A 16,281-nucleotide genomic window follows, 5' to 3' on the forward strand; every position below is an offset into this window, starting at 1 on the left:
TACTTTTAACCTGCCACGGGATACTTTTAACATGCCACGGGATACTTTTAACCTGCCACGGGATACTTTTAACCTGCCACGGGATACTTTTAACATGCCACGGGATACTTTTAACCTGCCACGCATGTCGGGAGCCACACGGGTTAGTTTTAACCTGCCACGGGTTAGTCGTTACCGGCCACGCATGTCGGGAGCGACGGTGTTGTCGGACTAAAGCCTGTCGGGCTGCATGTCTAAACAACGTATGCACCCCATACATATCACTGTGCAGGTCATGTACCAATACGCTGGCCTTGTGGGGCCGACAGTGTGTGTGTGCTCACCCTGCTCCAGTGTGTGTGTGCTCACCCTGCTACAGTGTGTGTGTGCTCACCCTGCTCCAGTGTGTGTGCTCACCCTGCTACAGTGTGTGTGTGCTCACCCTGCTACAGTGTGTGTGTGCTCACCCTGCTACAGTGTGTGTGCTCACCCTGCTACAGTGTGTGTGTGCTCACCCTGCTACAGTGTGTGTGCTCACCCTGCTACAGTGTGTGTGTGCTCACCCTGCTACAGTGTGTGTGTGCTCACCCTGCTACAGTGTGTGTGTGTGTGTGTGCTCACCCTGCTACAGTGTGTGTGTGCTCACCCTGCTACAGTGTGTGTGTGCTCACCCTGCTACAGTGTGTGTGTGTGCTCACCCTGCTCCAGTGTGTGTGTGCTCACCCTGCTACAGTGTGTGTGCTCACCCTGCTACAGTGTGTGTGTGCTCACCCTGCTCCAGTGTGTGTGTGCTCACCCTGCTACAGTGTGTGTGCTCACTGCTCACCCTGCTCTAGTGTGTGTGTGCTCACCCTGCTCCAGTGTGTGTGCTCACCCTGCTCCAGTGTGTGTGTGCTCAACCTGCTACAGTGTGTGTGCTCACCCTGCTCTAGTGTGTGTGTGCTCACTCTGCTCCAGTGTGTGTGCTCACCCTGCTCCAGTGTGTGTGTGCTCACCCTGCTCCAGTGTGTGTGCTCACCCTGCTACAGTGTGTGTGATCACCCTGCTACAGTGTGTGTGCTCACCCTGCTACAGTGTGTGTGCTCACCTGCTCTAGTGTGTGTGTGCTCACCCTGCTCCAGTGTGTGTGCTCACCCTGCTACAGTGTGTGTGTGCTCACCCTGCTCCAGTGTGTGTGCTCACCCTGCTCTAGTGTGTGTGTGCTCACCCTGCTCTAGTGTGTGTGTGCTCACCCTGCTACAGTGTGTGTGTGCTCACCCTGCTCCAGTGTGTGTGTGCTCACCCTGCTACAGTGTGTGTGTGCTCACCCTGCTACAGTGTGTGTGTGTGTGTGTGCTCACCCTGCTATAGTGTGTGTGTGCTCACCCTGCTACAGTGTGTGTGTGTGCTCACCCTGCTCCAGTGTGTGTGTGCTCACCCTGCTCCAGTGTGTGTGTGATCACCCTGCTACAGTGTGTGTGTGCTCACCCTGCTCCAGTGTGCTGTATTCAATGCGGTAGCGGGTCACCGCCCCTCGGCTGTGCTGCCAGGACAGTGGATGCCACGTCAGTCTGATGTCCGTCGGGGAGGTGCTGGCGATGTACATCTGTGGAGGAACACTGGGCACTGCAGGGTGGATGGAACACATGTCACGTGACTGTTATTGAGACGGTCCACAACAAGGGGTCTTCAACAGGGAAGTCCGAACCGCGGGACCCCTAGTACAGGGGTTCTCAACGTTTTTGGCCGGGGACCCCCGGAAATGCTTTGGCAATGTCTCGGGACCCCCGCCCTACGCCCTCACGACCCCCAATATAAATTGACTGCTACAATGACCTTAATAATAGAGACAATACACCATAAATAAATACTGAAACCAGATATAATCATTAGGGAAGGTGTATGCATGTACTATGTGTACAATATGTAAACTCTGAGGCTTAATCAGGATTTTGGCCAGAACTAGACTGAGCTGTGGACATTGCTCTCTGCCCTTATGTTTTCTATGTATGTAACTGTATTTTATTTCAATCTTTTTGTCCTGTGTTATGTCAAATGTGTATATGTGTTGCATACAAGGCCGCTGGGTCGCAAGGGTAGCCTAATGGCTTCATTCTCTGTCCTGAGTGCATAGCCAAATTTGTGTGAGTGCTTGTCATTGATTTGTGCATGTCTGCCCAGTGCCCACGTATACCTCTATACCTGTACTATTATGCGCTGCTATCCAATATACCTGACGAAGGCCACAGAGGCCTTCGTACAAAACGGTGTGCAGACTTATTCCCTCTTCGCACAGAAATAGGCACTGATGAAGCGGAGGAGAGAACACGCCCCCAGTGCCCACCCAGCGGGAATCGAACCCAACTGTGCCACTGTGCCCCCGGTGTCTTTTTTTTTTGTTGCATTAACCACTTGAACCCTAAGACTCCCTATTCTGAGTGGAACATCTGTCGAAAATAACAGATCTACAAGCAGATCTATAGCAGATCTACAAGCTCACTCTACAAGGCGTTGTGAGCTTGTAGATCTGGTATTTTTTGGCAAAGAGGTTTGTTGTAGAAGGGAAAAAAGAGCAGACCAAGTAAGTACATGTTTTAGTCTAAATGTAAACTTGAATCCATCATAGAAACAATAATAGAAAAGATAAGTCAACAAAGATATGTCAAAAAACATGAATTTACACAACACTGATGATAGTGCTGTCAAACAACTCTATGAAGCTATCAATTACCAAGTTTAATCTGCAACACAATGTTATACAATGGGGTGGGGGGGGGGGGGTCCCTGACAAACATTGAAGATCCCTGTATTGCTCCTCTGAATTCTTCGTATTGATCAGGAAATGTTGAAACTTTTGAAATTTCTTGGCAAGGATGTTCACGCTTTCAACGTAAGATTATATACGGAAATTGAGCCATATTGCACAGTTCAAAAACAACACGGAAGATATCGCATTTATGCATTCATATTTAAGACCACCGCTTCAGAATTGGATTTTAAACAGTGGAATTCAGCAGGAACAGCACTTCCTAGGAAATGTGCTAGAGTAATAATAATATAGGCTCAAGTCACTCCAGGATACAAGCGGTATGAAAAAGTGCTTTTCTTTTTTTCTTTTTTTTTTAGCTGCCTCTCTAAGTGAGCCAGTTTGTGCTTGGCACAGCTGTTTAAAAGGTATGAGAAAATACTCACCGTAGCCCACTCTTCTATTAATATTCCACATTGCCCAACCCTGTTACCAGGGATGTAGTGTGGGGACGGGACGGGGGGGACGGGACATCCCCCCACTTCTCTCACATCTAAAATATTGTTTTGGCCAAAAAAATCTGTTTATTTGACTTGTCGTTTATTTTTATGGATACGATTAACCTGTAAACCCTGTTTCTACACGTCTGCATGTTTTGATGTGTCTTGCGTGCGTTGTGCATGTGCACGCAAATGCACGTGCATGTGTGAGCACGTGTGTGTGCGTTATCAGAAGGGTCCTTCTGGCCGATCCACACGGTCACGACTCTTTTCTGTTCTGGCCCCACAGTGGTGGAATGAACTTCCCACTGATGTTAGGACAGCAGAGTCACTGCCCATATTTCGCCGCAGGTTGAAAACCCACCTCTTCAGGAAACACTACCCTTCCTCTCTGCCTGACCTACTTGTTGTTAACTAGTTGTACGAACGCTTGTTTTCTATTGTTGTATTGTTTATTGGATCTTGTTTAGTCGATACACTTAATTGTTTTAGCTCATGCTCATTTGAGTTAGCTATTTTGTCTCATCTGTTTAAGGAAATAGGTAGCTGATATATTGCACTTTTACCTTAGCACTAGGTATACTCTTGGTTGCTTGTTTTTGCAGAAAATGCACTAAAGACTTCTGGTGATTAGTAGTTTTTGTTCCCTACCTATGTTGAATACACTTATTGTAAGTCGCTTTGGATAAAAGCGTCTGCTAAATGACTGTAATGTAATGTAATGTAATGTTATGGGGCGTCCCCCCACTTCTAAAAGTAGCACTACAACACTGCCCGTTACTGAATAGCATGCATTGATCCAACGTGTTGTTTTGGATACACTCATGTCTGTGTGTGTTGAAAGGAGAGGACATGGCAACGTGTTGTTTTGGATACACTCATGTCTGTGTGTGTTGAAAGGAGAGGACATGGCAACGTGTTGTTTTGGATACACTCATGTCTGTGTGTGTTGAAAGGAGAGGACATGGCAACGTGTTGTTTTGGATACACTCATGTCTGTGTGTGTTGAAAGGAGAGGACATGGCAACGTGTTGTTTTGGATACACTCATGTCTGTGTGTGTTGAAAGGAGAGGACATGGCAACGTGTTGTTTTGGATACACTCATGTCTGTGTGTGTTGAAAGGAGAGGACATGGCAACGTGTTGTTTTGGATACACTCATGTCTGTGTGTGTTGAAAGGAGAGGACATGGCAACGTGTTGTTTTGGATACACTCATGTCTGTGTGTGTTGAAAGGAGAGGACATGGCAACGTGTTGTTTTGGATACACTCATGTCTGTGTGTGTTGAAAGGAGAGGACATGGCAACGTGTTGTTTTGGATACACTCATGTCTGTGTGTGTTAAAAGGAGAGGACATGGCAACGTGTTGTTTTGGATACACTCATGTCTGTCTGTGTTGAAAGGAGAGGACATGGCAACGTGTTGTTTTGGATACACTCATGTCTGTGTGTGTTGAAAGGAGAGGACATGGCAACGTGTTGTTTTGGATACACTCATGTCTGTGTGTGTGTTGAAAGGAGAGGACATGGCAACGTGTTGTTTTGGATACACTCATGTCTGTGTGTGTTGAAAGGAGAGGACATGGCAACGTGTTGTTTTGGATACACTCATGTCTGTCTGTGTTGAAAGGAGAGGACATGGCAACGTGTTGTTTTGGATACACTCATGTATGTGTGTGTTGAAAGGAGAGGACATGGCAACGTGTTGTTTTGGATACACTCATGTCTGTGCGTGTTGAAAGGAGAGGACATGGCAACGTGTTGTTTTGGATACACTCATGTCTGTGCGTGTTGAAAGGAGAGGACATGGCAACGTGTTGTTTTGGATACACTCATGTCTGTGCGTGTTGAAAGGAGAGGACATGGCAACGTGTTGTTTTGGATACACTCATGTCTGTGTGTGTTGAAAGGAGAGGACATGGCAACGTGTTGTTTTGGATACACTCATGTCTGTGTGTGTTGAAAGGAGAGGACATGGCAACGTGTTGTTTTGGATACACTCATGTCTGTGTGTGTTGAAAGGAGAGGACATGGCAACGTGTTGTTTTGGATACACTCATGTCTGTGTGTGTTGAAAGGAGAGGACATGGCAACGTGTTGTTTTGGATACACTCATGTCTGTGTGTGTTGAAAGGAGAGGACATGGCAACGTGTTGTTTTGGATACACTCATGTCTGTGTGTGTTGAAAGGAGAGGACATGGCAACGTGTTGTTTTGGATACACTCATGTCTGTGTGTGTTGAAAGGAGAGGACATGGCAACGTGTTGTTTTGGATACACTCATGTCTGTGTGTGTTGAAAGGAGAGGACATGGCAACGTGTTGTTTTGGATACACTCATGTCTGTGTGTGTTGAAAGGAGAGGACATGGCAACGTGTTGTTTTGGATACACTCATGTCTGTGTGTGTTGAAAGGAGAGGACATGGCAACGTGTTGTTTTGGATACACTCATGTCTGTGTGTGTTGAAAGGAGAGGACATGGCAACGTGTTGTTTTGGATACACTCATGTCTGTGTGTGTTGAAAGGAGAGGACATGGCAACGTGTTGTTTTGGATACACTCATGTCTGTGTGTGTTGAAAGGAGAGGCCATGGCAACGTGTTGTTTTGGATACACTCATGTCTGTGTGTGTTGAAAGGAGAGGACATGGCAACGTGTTGTTTTGGATACACTCATGTCTGTTTGTGTGTTGAAAGGAGAGGACATGGCAACGTGTTGTTTTGGATACACTCATGTCTGTTTGTGTGTTGAAAGGAGAGGACATGGCAACGTGTTGTTTTGGAGAGGACATGGCAACGTGTTGTTTTGGATACACTCATGTCTGTGTGTGTTGAAAGGAGAGGACATGGCAACGTGTTGTTTTGGATACACTCATGTCTGTGTGTGTTGAAAGGAGAGGACATGGCAACGTGTTGTTTTGGATACACTCATGTCTGTGTGTGTTGAAAGGAGAGGACATGGCAACGTGTTGTTTTGGATACACTCATGTCTGTGTGTGTTGAAAGGAGAGGACATGGCAACGTGTTGTTTTGGATACACTCATGTCTGTGTGTGTTGAAAGGAGAGGACATGGCAACGTGTTGTTTTGGATACACTCATGTCTGTGTGTGTTGAAAGGAGAGGACATGGCAACGTGTTGTTTTGGATACACTCATGTCTGTGTGTGTTGAAAGGAGAGGACATGGCAACGTGTTGTTTTGGATACACTCATGTCTGTGTGTGTTGAAAGGAGAGGACATGGCAACGTGTTGTTTTGGATACACTCATGTCTGTGTGTGTTGAAAGGAGAGGACATGGCAACGTGTTGTTTTGGATACACTCATGTCTGTGTGTGTTGAAAGGAGAGGACATGGCAACGTGTTGTTTTGGATACACTCATGTCTGTGTGTGTTGAAAGGAGAGGACATGGCAACGTGTTGTTTTGGATACACTCATGTCTGTGTGTGTTGAAAGGAGAGGACATGGCAACGTGTTTTTTTGGATACACTCATGTCTGTGTGTGTTGAAAGGAGAGGACATGGCAACGTGTTGTTTTGGATACACTCATGTCTGTGTGTGTTGAAAGGAGAGGACATGGCAACATGTTGTTTTGGATACACTCATGTCTGTGTGTGTTGAAAGGAGAGGACATGGCAACGTGTTGTTTTGGATACACTCATGTCTGTGTGTGTTGAAAGGAGAGGACATGGCAACGTGTTGTTTTGGATACACTCATGTCTGTGTGTGTTGAAAGGAGAGGACATGGCAACGTGTTGTTTTGGATACACTCATGTCTGTGTGTGTTGAAAGGAGAGGACATGGCAACGTGTTGTTTTGGATACACTCATGTCTGTGTGTGTTGAAAGGAGAGGACATGGCAACGTGTTGTTTTGGATACACTCATGTCTGTGTGTGTTGAAAGGAGAGGACATGGCAACGTGTTGTTTTGGATACACTCATGTCTGTGTGTGTTGAAAGGAGAGGACATGGCAACGTGTTGTTTTGGATACACTCATGTCTGTGCGTGTTGAAAGGAGAGGACATGGCAACGTGTTGTTTTGGATACACTCATGTCTGTGTGTGTTGAAAGGAGAGGACATGGCAACGTGTTGTTTTGGATACACTCATGTCTGTGTGTGTTGAAAGGAGAGGACATGGCAACGTGTTGTTTTGGATACACTCATGTCTGTGTGTGTTGAAAGGAGAGGCCATGGCAACGTGTTGTTTTGGATACACTCATGTCTGTGTGTGTTGAAAGGAGAGGACATGGCAACGTGTTGTTTTGGATACACTCATGTCTGTGTGTGTTGAAAGGAGAGGACATGGCAACGTGTTGTTTTGGATACACTCATGTCTGTTTGTGTGTTGAAAGGAGAGGACATGGCAACGTGTTGTTTTGGAGAGGACATGGCAACGTGTTGTTTTGGATACACTCATGTCTGTGTGTGTTGAAAGGAGAGGACATGGCAACGTGTTGTTTTGGATACACTCATGTCTGTGTGTGTTGAAAGGAGAGGACATGGCAACGTGTTGTTTTGGATACACTCATGTCTGTGTGTGTTGAAAGGAGAGGACATGGCAACGTGTTGTTTTGGATACACTCATGTCTGTGTGTGTTGAAAGGAGAGGACATGGCAACGTGTTGTTTTGGATACACTCATGTCTGTGTGTGTTGAAAGGAGAGGACATGGCAACGTGTTGTTTTGGATACACTCATGTCTGTGTGTGTTGAAAGGAGAGGACATGGCAACGTGTTGTTTTGGATACACTCATGTCTGTGTGTGTTGAAAGGAGAGGACATGGCAACGTGTTGTTTTGGATACACTCATGTCTGTGTGTGTTGAAAGGAGAGGACATGGCAACGTGTTTTTTTGGATACACTCATGTCTGTGTGTGTTGAAAGGAGAGGACATGGCAACGTGTTGTTTTGGATACACTCATGTCTGTGCGTGTTGAAAGGAGAGGACATGGCAACGTGTTGTTTTGGATACACTCATGTCTGTGTGTGTTGAAAGGAGAGGACATGGCAACGTGTTGTTTTGGATACACTCATGTCTGTGTGTGTTGAAAGGAGAGGACATGGCAACGTGTTGTTTTGGATACACTCATGTCTGTGTGTGTTGAAAGGAGAGGACATGGCAACGTGTTGTTTTGGATACACTCATGTCTGTGTGTGTTGAAAGGAGAGGACATGGCAACGTGTTGTTTTGGATACACTCATGTCTGTGTGTGTTGAAAGGAGAGGACATGGCAACGTGTTGTTTGGGATACACTCATGTCTGTGTGTGTTGAAAGGAGAGGACATGGCAACGTGTTGTTTTGGATACACTCATGTCTGTGTGTGTTGAAAGGAGAGGACATGGCAACGTGTTGTTTTGGATACACTCATGTCTGTGTGTGTTGAAAGGAGAGGACATGGCAACGTGTTGTTTTGGATACACTCATGTCTGTGTGTGTTGAAAGGAGAGGACATGGCAACGTGTTGTTTTGGATACACTCATGTCTGTGTGTGTTGAAAGGAGAGGACATGGCAACGTGTTGTTTTGGATACACTCATGTCTGTGTGTGTTGAAAGGAGAGGACATGGCAACGTGTTGTTTTGGATACACTCATGTCTGTGTGTGTTGAAAGGAGAGGACATGGCAACGTGTTGTTTTGGATACACTCATGTCTGTGCGTGTTGAAAGGAGAGGACATGGCAACGTGTTGTTTTGGATACACTCATGTCTGTGTGTGTGTTGAAAGGAGAGGACATGGCAACGTGTTGTTTTGGATACACTCATGTCTGTGTGTGTTGAAAGGAGAGGACATGGCAACGTGTTGTTTTGGATACACTCATGTCTGTGTGTGTTGAAAGGAGAGGACATGGCAACGTGTTGTTTTGGATACACTCATGTCTGTGCGTGTTGAAAGGAGAGGACATGGCAACGTGTTGTTTTGGATACACTCATGTCTGTGTGTGTTGAAAGGAGAGGACATGGCAACGTGTTGTTTTGGATACACTCATGTCTGTGTGTGTTGAAAGGAGAGGACATGGCAACGTGTTGTTTTGGATACACTCATGTCTGTGTGTGTTGAAAGGAGAGGACATGGCAACGTGTTGTTTTGGATACACTCATGTCTGTGTGTGTTGAAAGGAGAGGACGTGGCAACGTGTTGTTTTGGATACACTCATGTCTGTGTGTGTTGAAAGGAGAGGACATGGCAACGTGTTGTTTTGGATACACTCATGTCTGTGTGTGTTGAAAGGAGAGGACGTGGCAACGTGTTGTTTTGGATACACTCATGTCTGTGTGTGTTGAAAGGAGAGGACGTGGCAACGTGTTGTTTTGGATACACTCATGTCTGTGCCAAGGGGCCAGTGAGGCTATTCAACGTTGAAGCTCTGGGCCCTAGTGGTAGGAGGAGGGACTACAGACGGACCCGTGGATTCATGACCGGGAAACCCCGTGCAGCTGGGCTTTAACGTTGTGTCGTGACGTAGGACCATCATTCCAACGTCAACCCGGACCTCAAATTTGAGGTCCGGAGGAGGGACTTCCGGCAGTCTTCCGGGTGCTTCAAAACGCCACTGAGCAACTTCCACTGACATGAATAGCTGGGGGGGCGGAGCTTCGCGCCAGTTCAGTCTCTATCCTTTTATATACTCTATGGTCTGTGCGCCCGGCCTGTTGCAGAAATCACATAGATCAGTGGTGCCCACACTTTTTTGACTTGAGAGCTACTTTCAAAATGACCAGCCCAACAAGATCTTCCCACCGAAAAACAATTATACCATTGCTGAAAATAGTTTAAATAAGTAGGCCTACCTGAGGGGGCTTTGGAATAGCGGAGCTGGCGTTACATATAAGACTGCTTTTACACGGCGACCATCTCCAGATAAAACGGCAAAGTCCCGTTGCGTTCTCATTTTGTATTGACCCTTTACACGAGAACGCACACTTTATGAAAACGCTATAATATCGCTAGCGGGCTGCCAAATAGACCAGTCACCCACGTTACGTACAAGAAGAAGAGCCAGCTCCCCCTTCACGCAACCCTATCGGGGTTTTGCTATTCAACATTAATGTTACATTATAGCTGAATATTGGATGTTAAAAAAATAATTTTAATAATATTGATCTGTGACCATTTAGTCTCTCTAGAAACTAAAGAGACACGACAGTAAACAATACCGTATATTTCCATTGGGAAATGTGTTGGAGAATAGTAGAAACATTACAAATCTATAACAAATCAGAACACACCGTGGTTGTGGCCGTTGCTCGCTGTCTGCTTTCTATAACGCCTCGAGGTGACAGACAGGCTGACAGACAGCCCAGAGCATGCAGGCAGAGCGCGCCACGGGATGGTTATATATTTTATAATACATTAGGCTACATAAACGCTGCTGCCGCGGCTGCCACCTATCACAATTAAGGCATTTTATTTACATCATGGTTTTACATTCACCATCGCTGATGAGCAGCGCTGGTGGGAGGTGGTTTCACTTTGTTGCGTTTTCACCTCCTGAAAACACCCTTCTCGTCTAAACGGACCCCAGCAAACAATATTTTATTTTGCCGTTTCTTATGAACACCGTTCTCGTGTAAAAACCACCTAAGACAAATGCACTTGGAATGAGACATTTTTTATTTTTTTTATTTTTTGCATCTGTCACTTGACGTAAGGTGCCATTACGGAGCCCCTGAATGGCCATGCATTCAAAATATATTTTATCTTGTCCGTACAAGATAATATCTCGTCCGTACAAGATATTATCTCGTCCGTACAAGATATTATCTTGTCCGTACAAGATATTATCTTGTCCGTACAAGATAATTATTATCTTGTACGGACAAGATAATAATGATCTTGTATGGACAAGATAATATCTGAAGAACAACTGAAGAACTGAAGAACAACTCACCGTCCTCCAGCATCTCCACGGTCACAGGCATGGAGGGCCGGCTGGCCCCCATGGGCGAGTAGGCCACCACGTAGAATGTGTAGGCCGTGTGGGGGAGTAGCTCCTTCACATGGTACTCTGTGGTGTCGTTGTTCATCGCAAACTGGAACTCCATGTTATCTGAGCCTGACGCCACACAATGAAAAGGCATGCATTCAACCACTAGTTCTAAAACATACATGTTTTCATGTCAAGGGCCTCCCAAATTGACACATGCCGTATTAGCCCGCGGACCCCCATTTGAAAGTATATACCAGGGACCCAGACGTTTTTTTTTTTTTTTTTTTTTACAGCTATAACAGTGATTTTCAAACAATTTAAATTCAAGGATGCCCAGTTTTGATCCATGCATCCCCATTTGATACCATTTTGATCTCTCAGACTCCAATCTACACTGTAGTATCATCACTGACCGCTTTTTATTCTTTCATTTTCTCCCCCCGTAATGCTCTACTTTGTCATACTATAGTGTCACATAGCAAACGGTCAAGTAGCAGTCAAGTATAGCTAAGATAGCCAATTTACAAGCTCACAACACGTTAAGTTGTTATGTCTGTCTGTGAGGTTTGCAAATATTTAACCAGTGAAAAGTATTACTACGCTTGTGACTAAATAATAACTACAATGAATACAGCTATTTTTGTCAATTTCCTGAAAAAGTATTGGTTTTGGACATACCATAATTTCCTGTTTTAAGCCCACAGCAATCCGGTTTTAGACCAAATCACAGCACTATTTCTGCAGTCACCTTAGTCAAAAATGATATACAGTAGTATCTTCACTAGATAATTGACAACACTGTGCTGCCTTATTTATAAACCTCTCCAAAGCATTTGACATTGTAAATCAAGGCCTACTCCTTGAGAAACTACACAATATCGGTCTGGATAATAGGGCCCACTATTGGTTCCATGACTACCTAAACGGGAGGCGCCAGTGTGTTAGGGGAAGGGATACTCAATCCGAATTCCTGCAGGTTACCAATGGTGTGCCTCAAGGTTCTGTACTAGGTACAGTTCTTTTCACCATATACATAAATGACATAGTCTCCCCACTGAAAGATTGCCAATCCCATTTATATGCTGATGACACCATTATCTATTGTACAGCTGACTCTACCCAATTACCAATAGAAAAACTCCAACACCATGCAAGATGCACTCATCTCACTCAAACTCGTCCTGAACGCCAGTAAAACCCAATTCATGCTATTCTCAAAAGCCAAAAACATAGACTTCAATTCCCTATATATTCATACTATCAATGGATCCTCTATCGACAGAGTCACTGAATATAAATATCTGGGTATTTGGCTCGATGTAAAATTAACATTTAAATATATACTGACCTTACCACCAAGTTAAGACAGAAAATTGGTTTTCTTTACAGAAATTCCCAATGATCTGTAGGAAAAGGGTTGTTGAAGCTGTCTTTATGTCAGTTTTGGATTACGGTGATGTAATCTATAGAAATGCTGCCCTTACCACTCTTCTACCCCTAGATACAGTTTATCACTCAGCACTTAGATGTATCACTAGTGAAAGCTACAGCACTCACCATTGTACCCTCTATGACAGGGTAGGTTGGTCTTCCCTCTCTGAGAGGAGATCCAGGCACTGGCGCCAGTTTACTATGACAGGGTAGGTTGGTCTTCCCTCTCTGAGAGGAGATCCAGGCACTGGCACCAGTTTACTATGACAGGGTAGGTTGGTCTTCCCTCTCTGAGAGGAGATCCAGGCACTGGCGCCAGTTTATTTTTAAAGCTATTGATGGGAAGTTACCACCCTACATCACGTTGCTGCTAAACTGGGAAAGAAACACTCGTCAGACCCGTTCAAGTGAATGGCTTGTACTAGAGGTCCCATCTGTGCAGTCTGAACTGTATTATACTAGAGGTCCCATCTGTGCAGTCTGAACTGTCTTATACTAGAGGTCCCATCTGTGCAGTCTGAACTGTCTTATACTAGAGGTCCCATCTGTGCAGTCTGAACTGTCTTATACTAGAGGTCCCATCTGCAGTACTCTGAACTGTCTTACACTAGAGGTCCCATCTGCAGTACTCTGAACTGTCTTACACTAGAGGTCCCATCTGTGCAGTCTGAACTGTCTTATACTAGAGGTCCCATCTGTGCAGTCTGAACTGGGAAAATCTGCTTTCTGCTTCGATGCCCCTACTTCATGGAACACTACAACAAACACTGGAAATTGGTACCCCAATATCATATGGACAATTTAATAACCTGCTTCTGAATCTCCCTACCTCAATATGTAACTTGTGTTTTGTTTCACTGTTTGTGTATTATGTCTTTATGCCTTACTTGTAGATTTGTTTTGTGTTTTATATCTGTCTTAATTAGTAGTGGGCATAGATTAGTTATTTTAATCTAGATTAATCTCACACGCAATCCTGGAGTTAATCTAGATTAATCTAGATTAAAATGGCTCATTTGAACTCTGCCGAAGGCATTCAAAACATGTGTGCACTCCCTAAATAATGACCAGAAGTCAGTCCTTGAGAACGGGTTTCTCCGGCCAGGTGACCCATTAGATTAGGAGCCGTATTGGGTTTCTCCGGCCAGGTGACCCATTAGATTAGGAGCCGTATTGAGAACGGGTTTCTCCGGCCAGGTGGCCCATTAGATTAGGAGCCGTATTGAGAACGGGTTTCTCAGGCCAGGTGACCCATTAGATTAGGAGCCGTATTGAGAACGGGTTTCTCAGGCCAGGTGGCCCATTAGATTAGGAGCTGTATTGAGAACGGGTTTCTCCGGCCAGGTGGCCCATTAGATTAGGAGCTGTATTGAGAACGGGTTTCTCCGGCCAGGTGACCCATTAGATTAGGAGCTGTATTGAGAACGGGTTTCTCAGGCCAGGTGGCCCATTAGATTAGGAGCCGTATTGAGAACGGGTTTCTCCGGCCAGGTGGCCCATTAGATTAGGAGCCGTATTGAGAACGGGTTTCTCCGGCCAGGTGACCCATTAGATTAGGAGCCGTATTGAGAACGGGTTTCTCCGGCCAGGTGACCCATTAGATTAGGAGCCGTATTGAGAACGGGTTTCTCAGGCCAGGTGACCCATTAGATTAGGAGCCGTATTGAGAACGGGTTTCTCAGGCCAGGTGACCCATTAGATTAGGAGCCGTATTGGTTTCTCAGGCCAGGTGACCCATTAGATTAGGAGCCGTATTGAGAACGGGTTTCTCAGGCCAGGTGACCCATTAGATTAGGAGCCGTATTGGTTTCTCAGGCCAGGTGACCCATTAGATTAGGAGCCGTATTGAGAACGGGTTTCTCAGGCCAGGTGACCCATTAGATTAGGAGCCGTATTGAGAACGGGTTTCTCCGGCCAGGTGACCCATTAGATTAGGAGCCGTATTGAGAACGGGTTTCTCAGGCCAGGTGGCCCATTAGATTAGGAGCCGTATGATAATTGGTCATGAAAATAATGTTCAATAAGATGTACGTGTGATAACAGTCATAAAATCTCTCAGTTTGAAGATTTAAATTACAATAAAACTAGCCTATTAATACCTTATATTTCATATTGTGAGCTTGTAGAAACTGTTTACAGTGTTGCCAAGTCTAGTCATTATAAGCTACTTTGGACTTGTTTATCTCTAAAGTTTCTTTAAAATATTGGTGGTCCTTGACATGAAAATGTTTGAGAACCACTGCTCTAAAACAACATTGGACAATGATGTTTGACAGTCAGCACTATAGGCCTACAGTAGTTGCTTATTTTCTGACTTTTTCGGATTTTCTGACTTGATCTAGTAATTTCTAGCCTGTTAACATTTTCATAGACCTGGTTGCTTTTTTCTCTCTCACAGTCACGGAATGTGGCAACCGTCAAAGCTAGTCCTAGCGGTGTTTGTTTTGGTTGTGATGCATGGATGATGCTTTAGCTAAATTAGCTTAGCACAGGAGGCAGCAGCCTGCTACCGTCATGGATAACAGTATTTAGCAAAATTGTATGTCCCGGAACTTATGGCTCCATCGCTGCCTCTTTCTTTTCTAGTAAGTAGAAGAGGGGAGGCATACTATGATCCGACGGAGCATTGGTTCGAAGGAGCATTGGTCCGAGGTGCGCTGGGGGTCGGGAGAGGGTCGGGGTTAGGTTTAGGTGTGCTGCCCCGGGGGAGGTTAGAGTTAGGGTGAGGGTTTGAGGTAGGTTGTCGTTCGGACCAATGCTCCGTCGGACCAAACACATGAACCCCTCACAGAGTGCACTCCGTCTCCCTGCAGTCAGTGATCCTCCTCACACACACACACGCACGCACGCACGCACGCACGCACACACACACACACACACACACACACACAGACCTGCAGCGCGCTGGTAGTGCACAGAGTAGCCTATGATCTGCTCTGCGTTGGACTCAGGTTTGTCCCAGGTGAGCATGGCGGTGGTGCTGGAGTGAGGCGTGGCAGAGAGGTGGCGAGGCGGACTGGGCAGACCCTCCCTCACGATGACCGTCAGCTTGGCCGTGGCACAGGCCGTACCTGTAGGGTTGTCACCGTCCATCACAGTTTACATGATGATTAATCGTCCTACAGATAATTGTGGTTAAGGGTTAACCCATTCTGGGCAGGAACCCCTTTTGGTGTTTTAACTAAGCATTATGTTATACTTTAGCTATTGAAAAATAGCAGATCTACGAGCGTGTAGGTCTGCTATTTTTGAAAAATCGTGAAAATGCGGCACAAATCTTTAAATATATATTCTTTCAGAATATATTTTTTTGTATATTGTATTTTTCTTATTATTATTTTGTTTGTTTTCTGAGCTCAATTGCACCATAAAAACCTGAACTTTTTAACATTCAGTAGAATTTCTGTGGTCTGGGGTTTTCTGGCTCAAACAAGTGCTCTGATTTGCCTGTGGACTCACTGGACTGTGAGGTAAGAGGCCACAAATCCCATATATGACATAGGAATTTGCCAGCAGATGTCAACTGTTGATGGATTTTGCCTGTTTACATTGCAGCTCAAAAGGCTTCAGAACACACAGAGAAAACCCCAGCCACATAAAATCCACTGAATGTTAAAAGTTCAGGTCGTGTGGGGTGTAATTGAGGTCATAAAACCTAAAAGAAAAACAAAAGAAAAACAATTTAAAATTAATGTCATGAAACCTTTAATATAATGTAA

The 16,281-nt window shown here is 45.2% G+C and overlaps 1 protein-coding gene across 1 annotated transcript in view; it reads right to left on the reverse strand.

Moving 5' to 3' along the window:
* igdcc4 (immunoglobulin superfamily, DCC subclass, member 4) overlaps positions 1–16,281 on the reverse strand; it is a gene marked incomplete at both ends in the record, with an annotated part of 226,728 nt that overhangs the window by 48,714 nt on the left and 161,733 nt on the right. The window contains 3 exons of the mRNA XM_079496414.1: positions 1,447–1,584; positions 11,093–11,251; positions 15,451–15,633. Of these exons, the coding sequence (XP_079352540.1) occupies positions 1,447–1,584; positions 11,093–11,251; positions 15,451–15,633 (480 nt within the window). The remainder of the gene's footprint in view (positions 1–1,446; positions 1,585–11,092; positions 11,252–15,450; positions 15,634–16,281) is intronic.

This window comes from Electrona antarctica, assembly GCF_951216825.1.
Source record: "Electrona antarctica genome assembly, chromosome: 3".
Taxonomy (NCBI): domain Eukaryota; kingdom Metazoa; phylum Chordata; class Actinopteri; order Myctophiformes; family Myctophidae; genus Electrona; species Electrona antarctica.